Source organism: Xiphophorus hellerii, chromosome 3 (genome assembly GCF_003331165.1).
Source record: "Xiphophorus hellerii strain 12219 chromosome 3, Xiphophorus_hellerii-4.1, whole genome shotgun sequence".
NCBI lineage: Eukaryota > Metazoa > Chordata > Actinopteri > Cyprinodontiformes > Poeciliidae > Xiphophorus > Xiphophorus hellerii.
In genome coordinates, this window is record NC_045674.1 from 5,406,725 (window position 1) to 5,430,976 (window position 24,252).

At 36.8% G+C, this 24,252-nt stretch overlaps 1 protein-coding gene across 2 annotated transcripts; it reads right to left on the minus strand.

Annotated features, from left to right (window-relative positions):
- Positions 1-61: 61 nt before the first annotated feature.
- On the minus strand, positions 62-23,341 carry smarcc1a (SWI/SNF related BAF chromatin remodeling complex subunit C1a). Of its 2 annotated transcripts, XM_032558146.1 has the most exons (28): positions 23,106-23,341; positions 20,432-20,551; positions 20,253-20,338; positions 19,904-19,985; positions 19,691-19,783; positions 19,521-19,590; positions 18,984-19,053; positions 18,744-18,819; positions 18,118-18,243; positions 17,451-17,569; positions 15,505-15,632; positions 13,958-14,017; positions 13,792-13,829; positions 12,720-12,838; positions 12,306-12,377; positions 12,076-12,189; positions 11,183-11,336; positions 10,987-11,094; positions 10,824-10,886; positions 10,389-10,647; positions 9,695-9,856; positions 7,958-8,013; positions 6,001-6,154; positions 5,614-5,792; positions 5,376-5,510; positions 2,648-3,017; positions 1,593-1,718; positions 62-187 (listed from the first exon to the last, which is right to left on the minus strand). In XM_032558146.1, the coding sequence occupies exons 1-28, from the start codon at positions 23,289-23,291 to the stop codon at positions 96-98; spliced, it is 3,417 nt and encodes a 1,138-aa protein (XP_032414037.1). In that variant the 5' UTR covers positions 23,292-23,341; the 3' UTR covers positions 62-95. The 2 variants fall into 2 exon arrangements, with proteins under 2 accessions (XP_032414037.1, XP_032414038.1); XM_032558147.1 differs by lacking the exon at positions 13,958-14,017 and having other exon boundaries at positions 23,106-23,340.
- Positions 23,342-24,252: the final 911 nt, after the last annotated feature.

Here is a 24,252-nt window from a genome sequence, read left to right on the forward strand (position 1 = left end):
GTTGCTTGAATGTGAAGGAGAAAAACGTAGCAACAAGCAAAAGTCAGAGACAGAGTTTTAGCTTTATGCACGTGTGCTTTTTCTGTTTGTACGTCTTAATTGTCAGACACCCGGCCACTTGGGGGCGCTGGAGGAGCCACAGGAGCTGGAGGAATCGCCTCTGGTTGTGCAGGTGGGGGGCCAGGATCTGCAGAGAGAAGCATGCCAATTTTAGAAAACTTTACAGGGCAGATAAGAGCAAATTTTCAAGATTGTTCCACTATCAAAGGAAAGATTTGACTTTAACTAAAGTAGGAATATACTAATTGCTACTTAGTATATTGCTTTGAAAATCCAATAGAAAAAGAGATTTGATTCAATGAGTATCTCAGCAAATTATTATGGAAAAGTTACTGCGATTAAAGCAACCTGAGCTCTTTTGGCACATGACTGATCACAAATACCCGAAAGTGAGGCTGTCACAAATAAATATTTTGATATAATCAACATTAAAAAAGAAAAAAAAAAAATTAAACCTTTGTATCTCTACCAAACAACTTGACAGCGAAGAACTACACAAATACAAAACCTGAAAAATCAAGACTTATCAGAACAACAGTCAGCTGGTACTGAAATGTAAAACTGCAGTCGTAGCAAGTACAACCAGACATGAACAAGTGCAACGGCTCGGACCAAGTTTTCTTGCCCATAACATTTTTTTTTTTTTTTCACAGCAGTTTTAATGACATAATTTCCATCTTTTCATCCCCCAAAAACACAATCTGTGCCGCTTACATATGTGAAACTAAATCAGATATTTGTCTGTTTGTTTTCAAAGCTTCTGCAGCCTTGACGGTCCTGTCATATTTATTTAATCTGACTTTTATGTCATCGGTTTAAAACATGCGTTATAATTCTGCACCAGCAGTAAATCTGGGTACAAACAATGGCTGAAAATTATAACTGTGAACTTATGAAAGAAGTCTGTCAATAAGTGCATCACATCAAAATCCCACCACTCCTACAGATCTAAATGAATTTCTCTACAGACGTTGTAGTAAAACACCACAAAAAGCCATTGCTATTAATTGTGCTTTCTCTTTATTAGCTTCCTTTGTTATCATCTTGTGACAATACTGTTGCTGAATAAACTTTAAAAGCAATCCATAAATGGTGGCATCAATTATTACTTCTATAAAGAAAAGTATGAGAAACAAAATAAATAATTCAAATTGTTAAAATATTTAAACACACAAAAACCGAGTTCAAATATATTTCCATGGCCAGAATCTTTAAGGTTAATAACCTGCATTTGTAAAGCTTTTAATGAAGACAGATGTAGTATGAAGCACTTAGGAGTCAATCATTCTGTCTTTCATTTACACAATGATAGGGGAAAGCTACAGTGTAGCCACATTCGCCCTGTGACTATTCAATCTACGCCATGGGACTCTGACCACCATCAGCAGGTACAGTGTGTGAGGTGTCTTGCCCAAGGAGCAACAACCGAGGCAGACGGAGCAGGTGTTCAAACCGGCAACCCACCAATTTCAGGAAGAACTACAACTCTCTACAACATAATCGTTAGTTGAAGCCCTTATTGTTATACTCACACATGCCATTGGGGGCTCCAGGGTGACGTGGGGGCATCATGGGAGGCATGCCCCCTGGTGGCGGTCCGGCAGAAGGCGGAGCGGACAGCATCCGTCCTGGCATCGGCTGACCCGGTTCCATCGGTCCTGTAGACAAGTGGAGGCAACGCAAGACATTAAAATGTTAGTTGTTTTTTTTTTTCAACCACACTTTTTATTCATATTTTAAAACGGGTTTCCTTTAAATCAAGACTAAAAACCTGCCTGTTTAGAGTTTCTGTTGAATCATAATAAATGGAACATTGATCAACATTTCTGCTGTTGCAAAGTAACTTCAAAATATTCCCTCTGATTCAGAAATAATAAACAAATAAAGTTTTAAAACAGGTTTTTTATCCACATGGATAAAATTGGCTTTCATTCATTTTTATTAAATGTTACAATGAGTTTAATGAAGGCACTTTACAAAATTCAATCGTTGTTCTGGTTTTTGGAATTGTTGACTATATGATGTGTTTATGTTTTCATGATGTGAAGCGCTTTTAATTACCTTGCTGCTGAAATGTGCTACACAAAAACTTGATTGATGAACAAATAATAAATATTTCTGCAGTTAAAAGATGTTGGTAACACTTTATTTGAAGGTTATGAATAAGACTGTCATGACACCGTCATAAACATGACATAACACCTGTCATGAACACGAGAAAGTCTTCATGAACATTTATGACTGTTGTCATAAAGTGTCATTCGGTAAATCATGACACTTTTAATACAAAGTTGACATTATTCAAAATGTCTTCGTTATGACAACTTGACATTAACCAAGAAATCATGATCTGACATAAATTTGTTATAAAGGTATTACTGATTAAACTTTAGCTTCAATAACATAAAGCTACATCATTTTTAAAGTTTAATCAGTAATACTTTTATAACAAATTTATGTCAGATCATAATTTCTTGGTTAATGTCAAGTTGTCATAACGAAAACATTTTTGTCTAGGTTAATGGCAAAAATGTCATAAAACCATGACTTCTCCACACACACAGAAAGTCTTAAATTGACCTCTGACCTGTCTGTCCTGGGTGGTGGGGGGCCATGGGATGGTGGCCCATTGGAGGGAACCCAGGATGCATTGCAGCACCTGGTGGCGGTCCTCCATGGTGGGGAGGAGGCCCGCCATGGTGGGGCGGTGGTCCTCCATGGTGAGCAGTAGGAGGGCCGCTGTGGTGGGGCGGGGGTCCGCCGTGATGCATACCGTGTGGAGGGGGACCGGGGTGCGGTCCAGGTCCAGAGCCCTGACCTTGAGCCTGGGCGGCTGCAGCAGCAGCGGCGGCGGCTTGCTGCTCCATCTGTTGTCTGGCCTTCATCTCTGCGTATTTTAGCTGCTCCATGTGGAACGCCTGGCGCTCGGTGAGGAGCTGCTGCCGCTGAAGCTCCAGCTGCACAAAGAAAGACCAACACAACCAATTAGAGGTCGAAAAATCGCTCCTTTCTTAGATGCATCATGACAATTCGACTGAGGAAGTTACAGGAGCTTGCTGCCAGCAAAAGGTTAATAAAAGTATGCTAACTAGTGCTACAACCAACTACGTTTAAAAAGCTAATGGTAAATGGCAGAGCTGTAACGATTCATCAGATGAGTAGAAGAACTTATTTGATTAATCATCAGAATAATTTATAAATCACTCCATTAATGAAGTAATTGTTTACAAAAGTTCTGGTAAATAGGTAAAGATATGATGTCATGCCAAGACTGTGTTAAGAGTTAGGAGGAAAGCCCCAGATTAATTCACTTATTGGCTATTTCTTACCACCTTTCCACATCTATTAACTTAAACCATTGAATTTCATTATATTTGCCTTGATGCTCACTGGTACATAATCATAAAAATATTAATGCTTACTTGTTAAACTTAGTTATATAATATTTGACATGAGACTGCAGGAATCTATTTGCTTTTACTGAATGTTTTCTCCATTACCCAGACAGTTTCTGTGTAGAAGAGCTGGAGAATGATTTGATGTGTTTCTGCTGTTCTGTGTGGATCTTTACAACCACAATGTTTTATAGCAGCAGCCCAGGTTTGGTTTCTCTCCAGTTCTACAAAAACTTCTTTAAACAGTTCTTTTCATGAAGTGTTTGCATCTGTGAAACTGGGCTTGAATCCCACTGCTATGAAAACACAGTTTTCCACTCCCACCAGCGTCTCCAGGACACACGCTTTGAAACTAATAAGCTAAATCACTCATGTGTCCCATGAAGACCACTGTCGGTTCAAACTGCATCACTAAACAACTGCTTTGTTCTTGAAAACCTTCTCCTAGCAGCTCAATTTCTAAAGCTGCCAAGATTTTAAGTTTTGTTTCTGCGTCAGTATCTTTGAAAGACCTAAGACTAACTCAGACTTAACTCACCCGGTGAGAACATGTGCTGATGGACTATATGTTTCTTGGCTACATCATCAAAGTAACCACAGAACTGGGCTGTATGGTACAGGAAATGTAAAACAGACAAGTACTCTCAACAAAAACAAGGGTTCCCAGTCTCTCTTATAATAGCCACCTTATTTGTAGTACCAAAAAAAAAACCAAAAAAAAAACAAAACACACAAATTAAAAAATTAACAGAAGAAAACCAGGATGAACCATAAAAAATAAATTACCCAGCAGCTTTATGATTTCAGACAAGAGTAATTTGTCTTTGGGAAGCTAACAGAAATAGGTTTATCGCTTGAACAGCAGATAATCTAGCATTTTGTAGTGTTTTCAAGCTCACACATTGTACAAGTATTTATTTCAAAATGGGACTGTGTGTTAAGTGAAGTGGAGGAGGTGCAAAACGTGGCCCGATAAATCCAATTCAGAGCATTTTCTTATTCAGTGAGTGACACTGGATTACTAATGGATGATTTAACCAACATTTTCACAAAATAACAACCTTAATCTAAAATAAAGAAACCCCTGTTTCACAATAACATGGTGATATTTAAAACCTAAATATCCACCATTATCTAGTCAATTTTATTTAAAACAGAAAAGTAACAGTTTTATAAAAATAAAAATAACATACCACATTTTGTATCACAGTTATAGTGCTGCCATTTATACCATATTTATTATTTTCATACATAAACTTTCGGAACTTTAAAACACCCTCTAATTTTAATAATAATAGATTTTTTTTTAATAATGCCTTTTAAACTTTAGATCTCAAAGAGCAGAAAACAGGAACAAAATAAGCAGTTGTAGTGAACAGATAATTAAATGAATAGATACATAAATAAAAGATTAAAACCAATAAGTAAGAAAATTAACCAAAAATGTTGCTAAAAAGAAATCTCTTAAGGTACTTTTTAAAACAGTTAGTAATAAATTGACCTTTTTAAAATCTCTGTTTATCACAATAACTAATTATAGTATTAGCTTTCAACTAAACATGTTGATTCTGCAGAACAGTTTAACTTTTTTGGACATAAGTAATTGGGATAAACTGATGGGAATAAAAATGTGTCATGCAAACACCCCAATCGGGATATTTCATCAGTTCAACTTGATCAAAATTAATTTATAATCTGAATAAGAGGGGTGAGTTATGCTGATTGATAATCTGAATGGCGTGAATGTAAACACAGTTAATGTTAATAAATTTGCTGTGCTGCAAACTTCTTTGACATCTCATTATAAGGGCTTTAAACCAATCAAGATGCACAAACTAGCTTTGTAAATAAGTTGTTGATCGATCTTCAGGGTGAAAAACGCGTTTTCTCCCAATTCCTAACATTTAAACTCTGACTTACAGCTTCCTTTTCGCGGTCCATGATGGTCTCCAGCTCTTCGAAGTGCCTCAGCTTGATTTCCAACTTCTTCATCTGGGTTTCCACCAGCAGAGCAACCAGGGACTTAATTTTCCTTTCTTCAACTGCTGCCAAGTGCTGAGAAGATGGACAAAGTAAGATGATAAATATCCAGGAAAACATAATTCTGCTGCAGGCCAGCATAACGGAAACATGTGATCTGTTGAGCGGCAGGCCTCACCTTGGCTTTGGTAGCTGCAGAAGCGAGAGCAGCAGCGGCCGCTGTAGCGATGTTTCCCTCTCCAATGTCATGCTCCAACTTCTTCTGCTTTTCCTCTCCCTCCTCGGTAGCTGTCTTCTCCTCTTTTTCCTTCTCTTGATCTGAAGATGAGGTGTCCATAGTTTCATCCTTATCTTTATCTGAAAGAAACAGTTTAAGAGTTTTTTTCCTACTTCATTCCAACAAAACAATCTCATTTCTGTAAAATAAAATGTTTTGAAGGACTAAGAACTTCTTGATAGATGAGGTTTTTTTTAGGCTACAGATTTCTAGTTTGTCTCCAAAAAAGTCTTTTTTTTTGTTTTAGTGGTTCGTTGAAGAGACGTGATGACTTGTATCATGTTTTACCTGCTGAAGCTGTTTTGGTCTCTCCTTCTTCCTCCTTCTCCTGTTCATGCTCTGATCCCTCTGCTCCCTCCTTCTTCACCTTTTCCGTGCTCTCCGTCTTGTCGCTTTTCTCTGCCGACTCACTGGGCTTTTCCGCCTCGTCCTTCATCTCAGCCTGAAAACAGAACATCACATACATGAGCTTAATGTATGAGAAAAGACATTATTCTTTGGGACGACTTAACTGTATTAAGTCTGTCTTGTGAAATTAGGAGTGCATGATTTAGAATATCTGCTGATGGTGATATTTGTAAATATTGAGATATTTATGGTATCAGGTGAAAATATTTCTTTATTTTCTTTTGTCCTTCATTTCTCATTTGTGCTTCCATAACTCCAGGACCTTCACGCACGTTGGACAAAGTCATTTGTGTCGGTGTGAACATCTGCTGCCGTCAGACTCTGTCCAACTGACTAAACTTTATAATAATATGAAAAATGCAAACTCATACACCATGAATATATTAGCCAGCAGTCCTATGCGATACGAGTACAAATACTGCGCACACGATGATAATATATTCACGATATATCGTGCAGCAGCCCTATGTAAAACAACAATTTACATCACTGTGAATTTGTTCTATATTAAATAAAGACTACACTGCTTTAAAATGCAGCCATGTTCATTGTTTGTGGATTATTAGTTAAAATGTCTCCTGTAGTGATCCAATCCAAGCACCTGACGCTTGTTAACGAAGGATAATGATTCAGCCACAGACACCACATGCACTTTGGAAAAGACATTTACTTTCACCGGCAGCTCCTTCTAAACACAGATGACTGGAAGGATAAACTTTATTCACCCCTTGGGAGACAGAGAGAGCACTTATAAAAGGAAAACTGATGGTTGCCAAGAACTATTTAACACCTTAACAGATTTAAACTGTGTATTGATTTTCCTGTTTAAACATAATGAATGTTCCTGACTGCAGATGTAACGACATGACTTCAACCATTCACACATCACACCAACGGCTCGTTGTGTACAGAAATGGTCAGACATGACCATGGTCAGTGTTGATCGTTTGATATGACAAATATAGAAAACCAATGACTATATGTAGGGCTGGTCGATAAATAGATCTGATCAACTAATCAATTTATTTAGACTCAGGTAAACTCTATGACAGTGATTAGGCTGGGCTATGATTTATTTTTTTATTCCTTTTTTAAATTACAAGAATAAAATCATAGTATTAGGAGAACGATGTAGTAATTTTATGAGAATTAAAACACAAAAAGAAACAAAAAAATAGAGGAATGTTGAGTATTTCATGACGTTATCCTTTGGTTTCTGCATTATAAATAAGGAAATACACATCAGCATCATCAATTTTTATCTGTACAAACAACTGAGTGTATTTGGAAGAAAGAATCACATGGACTGAGCTGACCATGTCAAATCTTGATAACTAGAAGATTTTTTTCAAATAAAATGACTTTCTCGTAATTTTAAGATGTTCTGGTAAAATTGTGTCTTTATTCTGCTAATAATATGAACATGTTGTCTTAATTAAAAAAAGATTATTGAGCCTGGCCCTTATTTTCCATCATGTAACTCAAAATATTTTCTGCCATTTGTAATTTATTTTATTTTTTAGGAAAGAAAGCAAGAAAAAAAAAGATTTAAAATTGGATCTTGTATGAAAAACACTGGTGAATTTAAAATTGTTTTTATTTAGTTTTTTAATTCATTTTTATTCCCAGTTATCAATATCTTCAACCTACATTTTTTCAAACAAATGCACAACTGTAAGAAGAGGTAAGATAGTGGTATGAACTAGTGGCTCCAAAGGTTTGTAGAGTTTTCTCCGGGATTTATCCTCACCAGTTTGAGGAATTACACTTTTTTTCTAAAGATGGTTTGTCAATATATTTCCAAAATAATTTTTTATAAGTTTCCTTTTTATCTCACCTTATCAGCCTGTTGGGAGTCCGAATCTGTTTCCATCTTTTCTGGTTCTGCGGTTTCTGCGAATGAAGAGGTGAAACAAAATATACATCAGGAAAATAATTCATCAAAACAAACTCATCCTTTTCTTTCCTTTTACAAAAACATGTTTTATTCCTTCAGATAAAACCCCTTAAGAGGAATGAGATTAGCAAGTTATTTTTAGTAAACAGACCAGTGGGGAAAAGTGTGAAAGCATCTGCACACAGGAGAGCAGCTGAATGTATGTTTACAGCTGAGAGTTAAACCATGTCACGGTTGCACTTAGGCCAACGTTAAGAGTCTGAAAATTGATTGTGGGTCGGGCAAAGTGCTTCAGGCCGAGTGAGAACTGGAACACATTTAGAGTTATTGATCACTACTGTAGATGAAGAGGGCAGTAATTCAGGCAGCAGAGCCATTTTATCAGGGATCATATGTGCTGTGATGACAGTAAAAAGACACATTTTTAAGATGCTGCTCAGCAAAAATCAAGAGAGACAGAACGATGACCCAGTTTTTCTGTTTTCCCTCCACCCAACCCCTCTGCCCCATCTGCCACTGTTCTTTTAATCCACTGGTTACCACGACAGAATAAACACACACCAATATCTGCACTGCTCAGCGCGTGCTGATATAAACAGATGCAGATCAGATCCTTCAACGATCATAGAGAGTCATCATCTCCTGCTGGGGTTTGTGTGGATTCTTCCTAAAACATTAACATATTCTCAGAGCACTAATCTGCATCAAAACGCCCAGCTGCATTACCTTTGATACTGTGAATGTGTGCTGCCATCTAGTGGCTGCACATTTTTTATCTGAAATATCTTATACGCAGGATTCATAAACTTATCCCACAGTAAAATTCAAGCACTTTTAAAAATTCAAGTTTTGAACTTTTCCACACTTTTGAGTAAAAAACAATAAAACTGAACTTAAAAAAGAGAGTTTCAATTCACGATTATATATCACTTTCTGTCATTAATAATGTCTTGTGATGGTAATCTACAAGCTACAGCAGGGACACAGCAAAAGAAAATATAACAAAATGTTTTAAAATGTCTCACACACACCTTATATACCTGACTGCTCCAAAAGCAAAATATTAATTTAACAAAACATTTCCTCTAATTTCAATTATGTTGTTTAATGTATAAAATATAAACTTTATTTCAATCACACAGATCAATAAGCCATTGAGAAGTAATAAATATTCATTATACTGAAAAAATCCCAAACAAATTGTGTCAAGAGCAACTTAAGTGCTTAGACACAACATACTAATTCACAAAAAACCTCTAAAAAACATCAATAAGGCATTAAGTTTTCTGGCATTTAGTAAATAGAAATAATTTTGCTAACATTAACTAACCAAAACCAAGAAAAACTAAGTGTGACCGAACTTCAAAGAGTGAGAAAAAAATCTGTATGTATGAATTTATTAGGTCTGAAATTTAATGTAAATCATGTTTTCCAAATTTGGGTTTTTAATCAAATGTTAGATTGCACTTTATTACACAACTGTGCACTCAATGAATTTATACATAATTCAAGCACTTTAAAAATATTGAAAACACCCAACTGAAACTCAAGCATTTTCAAGGACTTCAAGCGCCATTACAAACACTTTATGTATCGTAAACTTGCCCAAAAATATTTTTCATAGTGTTTCAAAAGAATAAAAAAAGTCTCCTCTACATTTGTCCTGATGCTATGTACCTGTTTTTTCGGGCTCCTCCGGTGCGGTTCCTGCGATGCCGCTGCTCTCCAGGCCGAAGGTGGGGTCCACCTTGCCGGTGCTCCTTGCTGCCTCCTGGACCTTCTTGACGTGAGCTTCCACCAACTCAGCAGGAACTTCCTCACGCACGCGAGAAAACTCCTCTGGAAAAGGAGAAAGGCTATTTTTACCTTCATGTCCTTTAAATGCTACCAGGACTAAAACAATACATGGAGATTTGTTGATTAGTTTTTTGATTAACAGATTAATAATTGGATAGCCAAAGCTCCCTAATAGGAGAAATATTTTAAAGAATTTGAACTAAGTACAGCTAAAACTTCACTTGACGAGTTTTGGATAGAACGTATTTACAGACAAAGGCTTTACTTTTATCTTAAATGTGAAATGTATATATTTTTTGGACAGTTTTAGCTTTATTGTTGCTCTGAGAGTGGTGTTCTTTCAACAGATGGCCTTTCTGTGTGTGTATACTGCAGTTAACAAAAATACATTTGTTGAGGATTATTTAAATAATCGATTCATCACGATTGATCCAATTAATGGTTTCAGCCCTAAAATAGTTGAATAATGACATTGCAAATTCACAAATCAGATTCCAATGCATCAGCAGCACCAAATTATAGTAAAAGTATGACACGAAACCTGATCTATTTCAGTTCTTCCACCTGTTCTCACCTAAAGCTGCCTTGGCTGCAGCAGATGCCACTCTGGGATCCACCACAGAGGCCAGGAAGGCGACTGTGCTCATTACTGGGTTTCCGGACTGGCTGAAGGGAATGGGCTGGTAGGCCAGAGGGCCCAGAGACGTTTCTGTGCTCTCGAGGTAAGGATCTTCAATGGGCAGCCGCAGGAAGTGCAGGATACATTCATCTTGGGTGCGTGAACCAACATGCTCCGACACTTTGTTCCAGTCGTCTTTAAACATTTCCAGGGCCTACAAAGAGAGAGCTCTTTATCAGAACAGAGTATTTGTTTCCAATAGAAAATAAATACAGGCAATGGATCCTAGAACATATTTAAAAATGTAACATTTACTGGTTTATTGTGCAAGAAAGTAAGATAAGGAAGGGTAAAGTTGGAGAAAAGTGTTCTTTGCATAAAAAGACTGACCTCAAGCAGTAGTAGAGTCTCTTGCTCAGTCCATTCTCTGGTGGTACCTGCTCCCTTTCCCTGCTGTGATTCAAAGCAAATACACATATAAAATTAGACCATTTATAAGTAATTTTAAACAGAATTTAGAATTGTACAGGCAAAATCCACTTTGAGTTCTCACTTTGGCGCTTTTCTTGTAGAGGTCAGGGCGGAGGCCAAAGTTCTGCAAGTCAATTGCTTTGTCTTTGGACTTATCTGCAAAGTTGGGCATTGGCTGAGGAGGAGGAATCTGCAGAACACATTATAAACGTCATAATGTTAACCTTTTAGCTTTTAAAGGTTTATTCATGACGGACGATAGAAAATGTTGTCCTTACAGGTGGAGGCCGGTGGTTGAGGGGAATGAGGCCAGAGGGAGTGTCAGCCAGCACAGTGAAGTGGGGCGTGGGAGGGGGGCCCATGGGTAATGGCCGACTCTCAGCATCCACCTGGTAATTTACCAAACCCCACTGTTCCAGGAATGCATGAACCCTGAAGATGATAAAAACAGAAAGTTTAAATTCTACCATTATGAGCGATTTTGAAGCATTTATACTAGGACTGAGACAATTAATCATGATTAATCAATTATTTAAATAATCATCAACTAATGTAGTAACCGATTGTTAACTATACTATAAAGACTCAAAAAGGGGCTAATCACAAAAGGACATACTCAGAGCAATAATTAAGACAAAACTGTACAAAAATATTTACATTTGAATTTAAGATAATAAAAAAATCTTTGGCTGTAAATATATTTTACCCAGAAATACTTGAATGGTATATTTTTAGCTTTACCTGGTTCAAATTCTGTAAAAAAATATCTATTATGAAGCACCTTTAGCTTAATTAATTGTCTAATCCAGAAAATAATCAGCAGATTAGCCCTACAATGTATCAGGTCAGACAGAAAGGTCTGTGCTTTTCACTTATTAATGTTAGAAGTATATTCTGGGCTGCAGATCCTTTGCTACAAATGATCAAGAGTACACTAAATGGATTGCTATGTTATTGCATTTTAGGCAATAAAATGTTTTTTTATTTAAAAAACAATTTGAAGTATTTGCATTTTAAATATATTTCTAATATTGTACAAAATATTCAATAACAAACATCCAGAGTGTGCCCACTTTTATACAAATGCATAATTGACATGGTTTTCATATTTTTTTGCAGAGAACTAAAACTGGGTAAAACTGAAAAGCTAAGAGCCACATATTTAGCAAACCTCATGATGGCACAGACGTCCCCAGTCAGGTTTCTGCGACAGGAAGTGGAGGTCAGGTACTCTTGAGGGTTCAGCCGATAAGTGTCAATCATGAAGTTACGATAGGCCAGATATCTGTGCAGGAAAACATGAGCATGACAGGAAATGTTTACATTAATACCAGAAATGTTCCTCACAAAGTAACATTTCCAACTCTATGTGGCTGATGCAGGACTGAATGTCAAACTCACATTTCTGGAGTTTTGGATTTGTTCTTCCCATTAAAGAACTCTGGAAGAGCTCTCCTCTCAATCTCATGGATGCTAAAAAGAGGTAAAACAACAATAGAAAATGATGTTTAACTTGAAGTAGGCATACATTAATTACTGTAGAATAGTCTGTTGTGATTGAATTTTATATAAAATTTAAAAGAAAAACTATAAATCTGGGTCAACTAAAAAACTCTATCACACTAACTTTCCGAATAAAATTTTATCTGTTGTTGACTCCTCAGAAGGTCCAGCGGTTTTTGACCTTATATGGACAATGCAATAGATTAAAGCATTTATAAACCTTTGTACAAAGCATGTAATCAGTAAAAGCACTAAATAGTAGCAAAAAAAAAGACAAAATAACAGAGATGTTTCCACTCTGTCTGAGCTGACCTGTTGTAGTCGAACCAGGCAGCATAACTGGGAATGATGATGTGATGAGTCTGCTCAGTTACATTGTCCTCTCCAGCATCCATCCGATTGACTTCTCCTTTGCCTTGTTCATCATCATCCTGCAGATACAGTTCTCTAAATAATGACACTAAAAATATTGTTTTGATTTTTTCAAAACTGTCAAACTTTAGTTTCTTAGTATACATTTAATATGCCATCTAATCCACAAAAACAAAACTATCCCAACCAAATATGTTTCTTTTAAAGACAGCCCAAAGACAAAATTCAAAACAGCCTCTGCTACAAAAGTAAAACTAAAGTGGACCACTGAAAAGAATAGCTCTACAAATGTAGCTCAGAACACTCAATACTGAGCTACTGGAACCACATTTAAATATGCTTCCAGTAGTCTGATAAAAACAGCCAACAGGAGCAGAGTGTGAAAATTGTAGGTGTGTCAACTTAAATAGATCACATTTTTAGAGATGTGTTGCTTTCTGACCCCAGTTCACTCTGTGGTGTAGTAGAGTATAGGAGGAGACTGATTGGGACAAAATATCTTCCCAATTTTGAGAGAGAGTAGTATGTTTTGCGGTTTAGTACAGGTAAATTCCACTTATTTTACTTATCTTAAAAGACGTTTTCAACCGACAAATGGGATGGCAATATTTTTTCCCAATGAGAGTTAATCTGACAAATTAACATAATTCTGCACCAATAAAATACAAACTTCCTGGCACAGATTAAAAATATGGATTTCTCTGGAGTTTGAAGTTCATCTACAGTAACCGAAAACAATTTTTTTAATTTTTAAAATACTTTGCATTCCTCATGAAAGTAACAAAGTCTGTGTAACGTACAAGTGAAATAGCTCAATGTGACATCACTGCTCCAATCACTGAAGGCCTTTTTATGCTGTTTGCAGCTTTTTAATGTTTTTTGTTTGTTTAGTTATTGGAAAATAATTATCTATAATTTAAAAATTTCTATATTTGAAAATTCTTGATTTATCAGTTTACCAATAAATTTCAATTCACTATGATAAAAATAAAAAAGATAAGTTTTTTCGGACCTTTCCACCGGACAGCACCGAATCATCCTCCATGTCATCTGGGAAAAATGTAAATAAACTTTATGTTAGACACATGGCAGCGCTAAAGGCGACATTTTAAGATGATTAAACACAATTATGTTACCAAACACACAACCAAGCATGCAAATCCAGTTAGGATACAAACCCAAATCTGCCATATTCCCTCCCTTGACTGGAGTATTTTCACTGTCTTTTTTTGAATTAGCTGTGCATGGAACAGAAGTGAGAAAAATGAACCAAGTGAAACACTGGAGGGGAGATAAAAGATTAAAATAAAAAAACCTTCAGAAAGCATAATTCAGGGGCATGGAGGTATTAACCAACATGAAGCAAAAGTGGGGGGAAAAAAAGAGAGGACTCTAAAATAGACTGAATTAGTTCGGGTGCTTCGAAAAAAGATGATTTCTTTGGGGAGACAAAAAGTGGGACAACATTAATGGGACTAGGTAAAAAAAAAAAAAAAGTTCTCAGTTTTATGTGTTTGGTATTAAAGTATATCCTAAACTCACATCGAGGGGGAAGAAAACGTTTTGAGCCTGCTATTCCTCTTAATAGACCAAGTCTTAAAAGTTGGAGAATGGCATTTTGTTACAAGATACGAGTATTACTCAAAAAGTGAAGGACAAAGAGTTAAAAACAAAACTATTGATAAGTAGGTCTGGAAACTTGGCTTTGTTGTAAGTGTAAATACTGCTGCTGCATTTAAACACCTCCACAGCTCCTCTGAGCTCAATCACAGAGCCATCAACATGATGTGCAGAATGTTGAAACAAGTAAAAAGCTTCTGTATTTAGAATTACTCAAACAAAGTCGTCTTGTGCAGGATACCTTTAATTAATGTAAAGTTTTGAAAATTTTCTAACATTTTGAAAAACAAAAGTGTAGAGTATCCAGTGTCAATTAACTGGTTCTTTTTTTTTATTTTACACCCGGATAGTAACAAGTTCTGCAAGTGCTCTCCAGAGAATACACCATGCTGTCTTGACTTGAATCATTACAGAAGTTGTCTGTCCTCTCTTGCTTATTGTTTCATCATCATTTAACCATGTAATACTTTAGCAATGTTATATTATATGATTACAGACAGTATCATCCTGAAAATTGCTGATTTGAAGAGCTTGTTTAGGCAGCGTGTGGATGGAGATCAGGACAACATTTTATTTTACAGTGTTTTCCTTCTGGAAATGAACTTCCAAATACATCTTTTTAAACTAGGTAAATACGCATTCAGAGGCTCCACTGTACATATTTACAGTAGAATTAGAATTTTAATCACAATGAAGGTGAATAAAAATTGCTCTTAAAGAGAAATGTGAATAATTCCAAATTGACATTCAATGGTATGTGCAATTTTACTCACTTTAGTACAGTACAGATACATTTTATTAGTACCTTCAGCTACACTTGGCCATAGACTGCGTTGCCCAACTTAAATAATGTATTTTAGTTGTTCCATTTAACAGGATTTTAAAAAAAATGGTCAAGATGACTTAAATTAATCAAACTATCGAGATGCTCAGGGCTAGGAGCAGTGAGAGCATTGTGATTCAGGAAAACAAAAGTTAAAAGTAATCAAAATTCCAATATGCAGAATAGCTCCTTGTGCAGCTTTCAGAAGCTTTGTCCCTGAAAAAAATAAAAACAAATCTAATTTGCTGTAAGCTTTGTCCTTTGCTTAAACAGCCCACATACCATTCTTGGACACACCATCCTCCATGCTGGCGCCGGCAGAGGAGTCATCCATGTCCTTCGTCATGTCCTCCTCAGTGTCCTCTTCCTCTCCTCTGTGTCCCCGTCGCTTCCAGTGAGGCCCTGGGTTCCTGAGAAAGTTCAAGGGTCAATTGAAACCAAATGGAAACTTTTCAGCACTGACTATTTTTTCTGTGTGATTCAACTAAACATTAAGAGAAGTTTAAAGTATGTGCCATAGATCAGCTTTAAATAGTGAGACTCATTATTCACTTCTTCATCATTAAAAGTATTTTATTGGGGTCTGCCATGCAAAGCAATAGCAGGAACCTATTGTTATCCTCCCAATAAGGCGCCTCTTTATTCTTTAGTTCTTCTTCCATGACCGTTAATGCGGTTCATACCACTGCGTACCCAAAGTAAAGTGAAGACGGCACATCGATACCATTTACGGCTTGTCCACAACTTGTCTCTAATTGACCCAAAGTTTTTTGATTTTTGGAAAACTTAAGAGTGTAACTGTCGCTCCTCTAGAGTGAGGAACCTAGTGCCATTTTTACCCCAAATCATTTTTTAACTCGCCCTCACGGCCACAAATATCGCACAATTCGTATGAAACTCGGTCATGACATTGATACGCATGTCTGCTCCGGTAAAATGTTTTCGAAATTTCTCTAGGGCTTATGGTTTTCTGTCAATGTGCTTCGGAGTACAGTGATGCGACAGGATTTGCTGACTCTAACTCAGTCTCAAACAGACAATTGTCCCCCCCCTGCATGCAGCTGCCAATTGATGGCAGACAATTAATTACCATAGCAACAGAACAAGGAGTAGGAAGAGCTGCTTAGGACTACAAATACGCATCACTGTAGTTCTATGGTGGAGACTCAGTTAAAACAGAGGAGGACTGAGCTGCCATTTAGAACTACTTGCTGCTATGGGCTGTATAGAACTGATTTAACTCAGTCACTGTTACACATGGGATTAGTTTGGCCCTTTGAAATGAAGCTTACTGAAAATTTCAAAATAAAAAGTCTTGAATATTTTTACATCAGGTAATTACTCTTTTTGGCTATATGTGACTGGTTTATCCAAAGCACTGTTACACATTGGATTAATGTGGGCATTCAATATGAAGCTTACTGCAAATTTCAAAATAAAAGCCTCAATATGCCCCTCAGGTTAGTGCACCGCCGCAGGCGGTGCAATAATATTATTCTGCATTATCTTTTTCTCTCAGGTTAGGGAATTCATTAGCATTAGCCTTTTAGCTTAAATAAGCTATTACCTATTTTTCTTACTTATTAGCCATGTTTAGTATACCGAATGGAGTAGGTCAGTGTTTCTCAATTCCAGTCCTCAGGCCCCCCTGCCCTGCATGTTTTAGATGTTTCCCTTCTGCTACACACCTGGATTGAATCTATGGGTGATCAACAGGTTTCTGCAGCACTTGATGGTCATGCAATCATTTGAATCAGCTGTTCTGGAATAGAGGCACATCTAAAACATGCAGAGCAGGGGGGCCTGAGGACTGGAATTGAGAAGCACTGGAGTACGTCAATTACAGACAACATGCTACTGATGCCCCACCTGCTACTGAAAGTATTTAGGCTTACATTAGCATTTTGGCTAATTTTAGCTTATAGACTCATTTTAACATACTGAATGGTACAAGTCCATGTTAGGCAAGATGCTTGTGACTTTCCACACGCTAATGACTACTATTTAGCTAAGCTTAGCATTGATGCTCATGTTTAGCATCAGAACGCTAGGTCCAAACCGACAGGCACACTTTGGCAGGCCCCGGTTAAATTTCTTCAGGAATTTTCTAGTTTGACAAATACCATTCTGCCATCATTAAAAGGGGAGTTTAAAACAAACATCCATTAAGCCAAAGAATAAAAAAGCCATCTAAGAGCGTAGAAAATTCACTAAGTTGCTTTTCTTACCCCTTCTTTCCTCCTTTTTTTCGGGACTCGGCTGGAGTGCTGGGCGGCGAGGGCGAGCGTCTCCTCTTCTTGCCAGCAGAGTTTGCCTTGCGCTCCTTGCGATCGGGTGTACGGGAAGACTGATCAGACAAACCCCGTGCAGCGTAGGGAGCGAGGGATGGAGGATGAGAGAAAGAGCGGCAGAATGAGAAGAATGGAACGGTTGCACACACAAGGAGGGGAAGCAGAGGGAGAACAACAACAGGGTGGGGGGGATGTTTTGGTGGGTGGTGGAGGAGACAAACAGGGTTCCTGTACACCGTCCAATCAAAAATAGTCACATTTGGCTAACAAAGTTGCATGTTTGCTCTACAAATGTTGTCATTTTCCAACTTATATTGGTCAAATCCTAAAGAAATTAAAACAACTAAACAGAAAGTAAAAACATTGACTGCCTACGTAGTAACGCTGACAGGAACCCTGAACTTAATCAGAAAGTAGACAAAGTGCAACGAAAGGTTTGAAAAAGGTGAGCAGCAGACAGAAGACGGATGTGGAAAAGGACGACGAAGAACCAGGCCAAGATACAGGCAAAAAGAAGCTAACTTGCAACAAAAAATACTCTCATACAAAACATGCACACATGCCGTCAAACTGAATATTTCAAACACAAGACACACAAACCTACCTCCTCCTCTTTGGGGAAGATTTTCTGTCGGAAGCTGACAGGCTTTTTGTTTTCGTCCAGCTCATAGTCTTCCTCATTCATCCACTCATTGAAGGCATCTGTGTCTAAAACCCACTTGGCATGAACCTAAGGAAGCAAAGACAGGTCTTACCTCTGTAATATTTGCAAATGATCAAAGGAACATTATTAATAAGCAATGACTGTGATAGCAAATAATTACCTCACCATTAAAATATTAATGAAATAATTTCATTTAGTTGGTATTTAAATTCAACTGCATTTAATTAGCAGTATCATTATAATTCTGCAATTATTATTCCAAATAAACTGCATTTTATGACATTGGTAGATTTGTTTTTGTAATTTTTTTTTTTACCAGAAGCCCAGTTCTAGTCTTTTTCTTCAATAAAATCCCAAACTTTAGTTATAACAAAACTTGTAAAGTGACATAAGAAAACAGCATTTTTGAAACTTCCAAGGCATTCAAAACTGATCTTTTCCAGGAACTAGCTTAAAAACTCAAATAATTTTGAAAAGAATCAATTATTTTAAACAGGGCAAAGACATGTTAAGCAGTTTTTTTTTCTTTTTACACAAAAAACATCTTCATAGACCATGATACTTACCTTCCAGGGTTTCTCAGAGCTGGGAGGATCTTCCACATCACCATCCACCTCACCAGCGGATACCCAGGTGTCATAACTAACAAAACATGAACCGTCAGTGATCAGTCATGCAGCGTAAAGACAAGGTGAACTGAATTATTTTTTTAAAACACTTAAAATAAACATGCAAAACATTATCCAGAAAATATGAGAAAAAACCAGAAGGAAAATCTGAGCTTTTCAGCAACAGACTCTGTTCACCTGTCTGGGTAGAAGCCCCAGTGAACAAGGACCTGCTTGTCCTTCCTCATGACGGGACGCAGCCACTCCTCTGAAAAAAACAAGTCAGTGTTTAAATTCTAAATGTTCAGGAGGAAAACAATACATTTACCATTTCACCCATCTATTACATAATTGTCTATGTTGGTGAAAATGGATATCTATATCTAAACCACTGTTCGCTAAATTTTTATACAACTAAACACACATTATGTGGCATCTAAAAACAGTTGGATTGCACTGGGAACTAATCTTCCCCTGAACATTTTTAATACATTTTATATAATTAACAAGCGAATCTGAGTCAGAAAAATCGCAATCAAATTTATTTATATTGCATATTTCAGCAGCAAGGTGCTTTACAAAATAAAAACACAAAACTACAAAGCTATAAAGAAAACACCATACAGTCAACAACTGAAAAAACTACATTTTGATGAGTAACATTACCAAAATCATACACATCAAATATGATGGTCAATTTTTCACTTATTATGGTTCAAAAGATTTGAAACGAACCGTCTTCCTGCTGTGTCAAAGATGGGTGAATGTGATGAGTTGCCTTTGACTTGTCATCAGTGACTGAACCCTGGAGAGGAGATTAGAAAAAAAACAACTAATACATCAGCATCTATTATAAAATCCACTTCCCAAATAATTAGGATTTTTTTGGTTTGACCCAAGCTCACCTGGTGCCTCTTGATGATGTCTTTGAGTTTGCTGACCTGCTTCTGCTCAATTTCTGGCGACAGGTAGACGAGGGGCCGTGTCAGGCAGTTATTCTAAAAGAACACAAACACTTTCAGGAAACCAATAAAAAGCTAAATGAAGACATATTTAGTCTAAATAACACACACTGAACATGTACAGTCAGCGGCTTTTCTCTAAACTCTTGCTCTCACCTGGACCAGGTGTTTTTCAACATTTAGGAACATTTCCACATTCCGGTCCATCCGAGACGGATTCTGCAGGTCAAATCTCCTCCTAATAGTGAATGTCAGATAATATATAATAAAAACCCTGATAAATATCTTCAATCAGTACTTATGGACATACATATTAAATCAATCAAGTTTATTTTAATACCACATTTCAGCTACTACTCAGTTCAAAGTGCTTTACATCATAAAAACACAAAAATACAAAGTAGGAGAAAACACAGTTGTAACATTTTGCCAAGTGCCGTCCTTACACATCAAAATGTTGGGTAGTATTTAAATTATTATGGTTCAAAAGAAACAGTTAACTTACCAGCCCTGCTCACTTTTATACTTGTATACTGATCCCAAGATGTGACAGAGAGTTCCTCCTGCCTTGAAATCAAGGAAACATTTGGCCTAGACAAGGAGAAGGAATAAGTACTGTATTTTAGAACTTAGGGTATGTACTGTAGTTAATGTCCTTTTCACAAGTAATGAGTGTGTTCTTACAGGTAGCTTGGTAAGAGGAGGATTGTTGACCCTGCGTCCAAACGCATCCTCTTGAAACTGAAGCAGTTGGACCACCAGGCCAGCCAGGGACTTACTGGATGGAGAGTCATTCTGGACATGCTGGGGGGACACAAAGACAAACACGTTAACTTATCTATATTTTTTAACTCATGTTTAATGAAACAGAAATGCTCCAAGACCTCCAGTCAAAGAAGGCGATGATAACATCAATAAAATTAATAGTAAAATTCAAAGGAAGAACTCAATCAGTGTTTACCACTGCCTCTCAGTCCATACATTCCTCAGCTTTTTCTTTAAGTTTAAAGAGTAAGATAATCAAAACACATATAAAAAATGTCTACGACTGTGATTTCAAGCAAATAAACCAATAATGAGAATGCCTGAAGGCAGTAAACATGCCATCATTTCTAAAAACGCCATGGACTACATGAATAAATCAGAAATCAAGTATCTATATGTATATTTTTTAACAAAAGTTCTGCTTATAGATAAAATGCATCAGAAAGTAGCAGTGCTAGGCTCTAAAATACAAATTATGCTCAAGTAAAGAAATATCTCATATTGCACTTTTCTGCAGTCACCAGTGAAAATCAGAGATGATCTGGGAAATAAGCTGGTGACTGGAATTAGCAGATTTTCAGCTGGATCTGCCCTGACCAATGACCAGACAGAAAGTAGAACATTTGGTGACCAGTTAATGCACAAAGTACAGCCAGGTCATCCGATAGATACCACTCCTCAGTGTGGATGCATCTAGTGTGTGAAGAAGACTCAAGGTTAGATATTTTTTGTATTACTGATGTCTATTAATCAGAATTAGCATGGGGATCTGAGTAACAACTTAAAAGGAGGCTGTATTATCAGCAACACATCAAAGACATCTTTCCACTTTATTCAGGCTGCAAAAGAGCGAGAGAGAGCAAAACCTGCAGCAGTTAACAGGGATGTTGAGCAAAATGTTGCAATACTGTTCTGTTTTATCCTTTTACCTCCCACTGAAAGTGCTGCATTATAAAATCTTGTTATTGGGGATCTCAGTGATAAGGTAATGTGCTACATTATTCAGAACATAAACATATTTTTTCTAATGCTTTCTGCTGAACAACAATTGTTACTGATATGGAATTACATTGACTCTGACAAAAAATAATTACTGATAACACACAGCAGGGAGCCAAAAATAATACTTTGTATTGTTCTTGCATTTTATATTATCTCTTAATGAGAAATCCAAATAGGCTAAAATCCATTTCAGGAGGTTACATTTTTACAAAATCAAAAGACTGGAAATCATCCACAAAATTATGAATAGTGTGTCCCTTCTTAAGATTCATAAATAATACCATGTAACTCATAACTAACAAGTAGGTTTTTTATCATGAACAGTCAGAACCACATATGGATCCAAATGAACCTATAAAAACGTTATTTTTTGGAAAAGGCTGATGGAGGTGCAATTACTAAGCAATAAATAGAATTTGTTTAGGTACATATTGACGGATATTTTCTTATTCAACAATTCTGCAGTTCATAGGATAAACTACCATCTTTAGAACATTAGTATGGACACACAAATAAGTTAATACATAAAATAACATCTTCGTAAACTGGTATTTGTATATATTTTAACACTTGCTCAAGGATACTTCAAGAATGTAATATGTCTGTGTGCATAGTGCTTGCCACGATAAGTTGCATTCTGTCTTTCTAGTATCACTTTCCAGGCATAAGATACACGTCCACATACATAGATGACCTTTATTATAAATCTGAGCAGAGAACTGCTTGTAATAAAGGAACAACACCTCTTATACACTGCTTATGCATGAGCAAATTACTTCCTATATTAGATTTCTTTTGTGAAACTGTATTAAAGGCAATAAATATGCCTCCATGTAAATCCAAACATTTCTATGTATTATTTATGTATTACCCAGATTACAATCTTAACAATCCCAGTTTAATAGTGGGTTAGATTTGGAGCAGTAGGGGAACACTCTTTGTTTGGCTAACTGAAGTGTGTGAATGGAGCCTGAACTGTGATAAGCTAGTGTGTTGACAAAACACAACCTGATGTTCTACACAAAATGTTGCTGGGTTTGAAATCTGTACAGTGATCTAATGACTGATTTTATTCCTGAATTTAATACCCCAAAAACTGGATGAATGCGCATTTATCCATATGATTTGTATGAAGGCTATCCCGTGACTTTTCCGTTAGCTCACTGGGCCTTTTATTACACACGATGACAGAATGTTTTATTTTTATTATCTTAACTGAGTAAAGTTTCAAATGTGTTTTTCTGTAACAAAACCCACAACCAGCGCATCCGATGGACGTTTATGAACATGTCCTAAACAGTGTTGCCATTTAGAAAGCTGCATGAGAAGTCAGGGAGCTAACTGTGGCTAGGTTAGTTTAGTTAATTCCCACTAGTACTCGTGTGAATACTGCGTATATCTATAATCTATCGTATTTTATAAGAACACGCAAACTGCGCAGTCCTAAATACGTTTATATGCGTATAAATCAAGAACATGTGTCTCGAGATAGTACTTGTGAGGCTACACGTAGAAGATGTAGCAGCTCCATTGTGCCAACGAGAGGCGGGCCTTCATAGAAAGCAATGGAGCAAGAGAGCAGCTAGCTCACCTTCTTGTAGTGCTTTCCGATCCAAAGTCGCACCGTCTCAAGCTGAGAAATCGTTTCCGAACTTTCCCAAAATTTCGTAGAAGGACCGCCGTCTTTCTTTCGGGCTACCGCCGTTCCGCCGCCGACCAGACCCGCCGCTCCTCCGCCTGAGCCCGTCCCGCCTGCTGCTGTCGCCGACGTCGCCATTGTGTTTAGCTCGCTGCGTTGCCTTTCTCCTCCAAAGCGTCCCTCACCGTGCAAGTTTTCAAATGATATTGCGCAGCCGCAAAACTCTAAATGGAAGCGCTCATGGGAAACGTAGGCAGAGCCTCAAAGAAGAAGAAATGTAGGCATTCAAGAATTATTCACCTTCAACCACTCACAGTATTTCGGCTGGTACGGCTGTTTTTACAGAAATACAAGACTGAAAATGAAAAAAGTGCAAAAATAGAAAAGAGCAATTATGTAAATTAATTTACAAGGATATTTTATGTGACCAATTCAGTAATTCTTTTTTTATGTCTATGCACAACAAAATGAGAAAGGAGCAATAAGCTTATCTGCCAGTGCAGCAGCAATTTGGTTACTTAATGTAATGTATATATAATTTTTTTAAATGATTGAGTTAAATCAAATCCATTTTGAAACTTTTATGTCAACATTTTAAACTGTATTTGCTTTGCAATAGATCAACAGTTTCCCAAACACACACACAATTCTGTTGAATACTTATGTTTAATGATATACTCTTGTTTGCATTAGACTTTAAAGAGTAAGTTTTGATTACAATTTCAATAGGACATAAACCCCGTTGGATAAAGAATGTATAATCATAGTGTACTTTACAGTGCACCTGACAGTACATAGTGATAATTAACTATATTTTACTGCTTTATCTTAACTTAGAAATGTGAACATTAAACGAATGTACTTACTTGGAACTGACAAATGACACATAAAAGAAAGACATAAAACCTAAAGAGAACAAAAAGCAACCTTTAAACTGCCTTTTTTAATTTGGTAATGTGATTTTAAATGTTTATTCATTTATTCATAGAATGAATTTGAGACCCCAAGTTATACCAAAATCTGGTTGACTAAAATCTAATATAACCAATAAAGAACTTAAAAAAAAAAGTGTGTCATACAGTACCAGAGCTGAGAGATA

Bases quoted from the DNA above. Each gene is read 5' to 3' on its own strand.
- smarcc1a (XM_032558146.1), bottom strand. From the start codon at position 23,291: ATGGCGACGTCGGCGACAGCAGCAGGCGGGACGGGCTCAGGCGGAGGA. The intron at 18,244-18,743 runs GTAAGTATCATG...TTGCTTCCTTAG, and splicing joins GCTCTGAGAAACCCTGGAAG to GTTCATGCCAAGTGGGTTTT. The intron at 6,155-7,957 runs GTGAGATAAAAA...TTCTGTTTTCAG, and splicing joins ACTCCCAACAGGCTGATAAG to GCTGAGATGAAGGACGAGGC.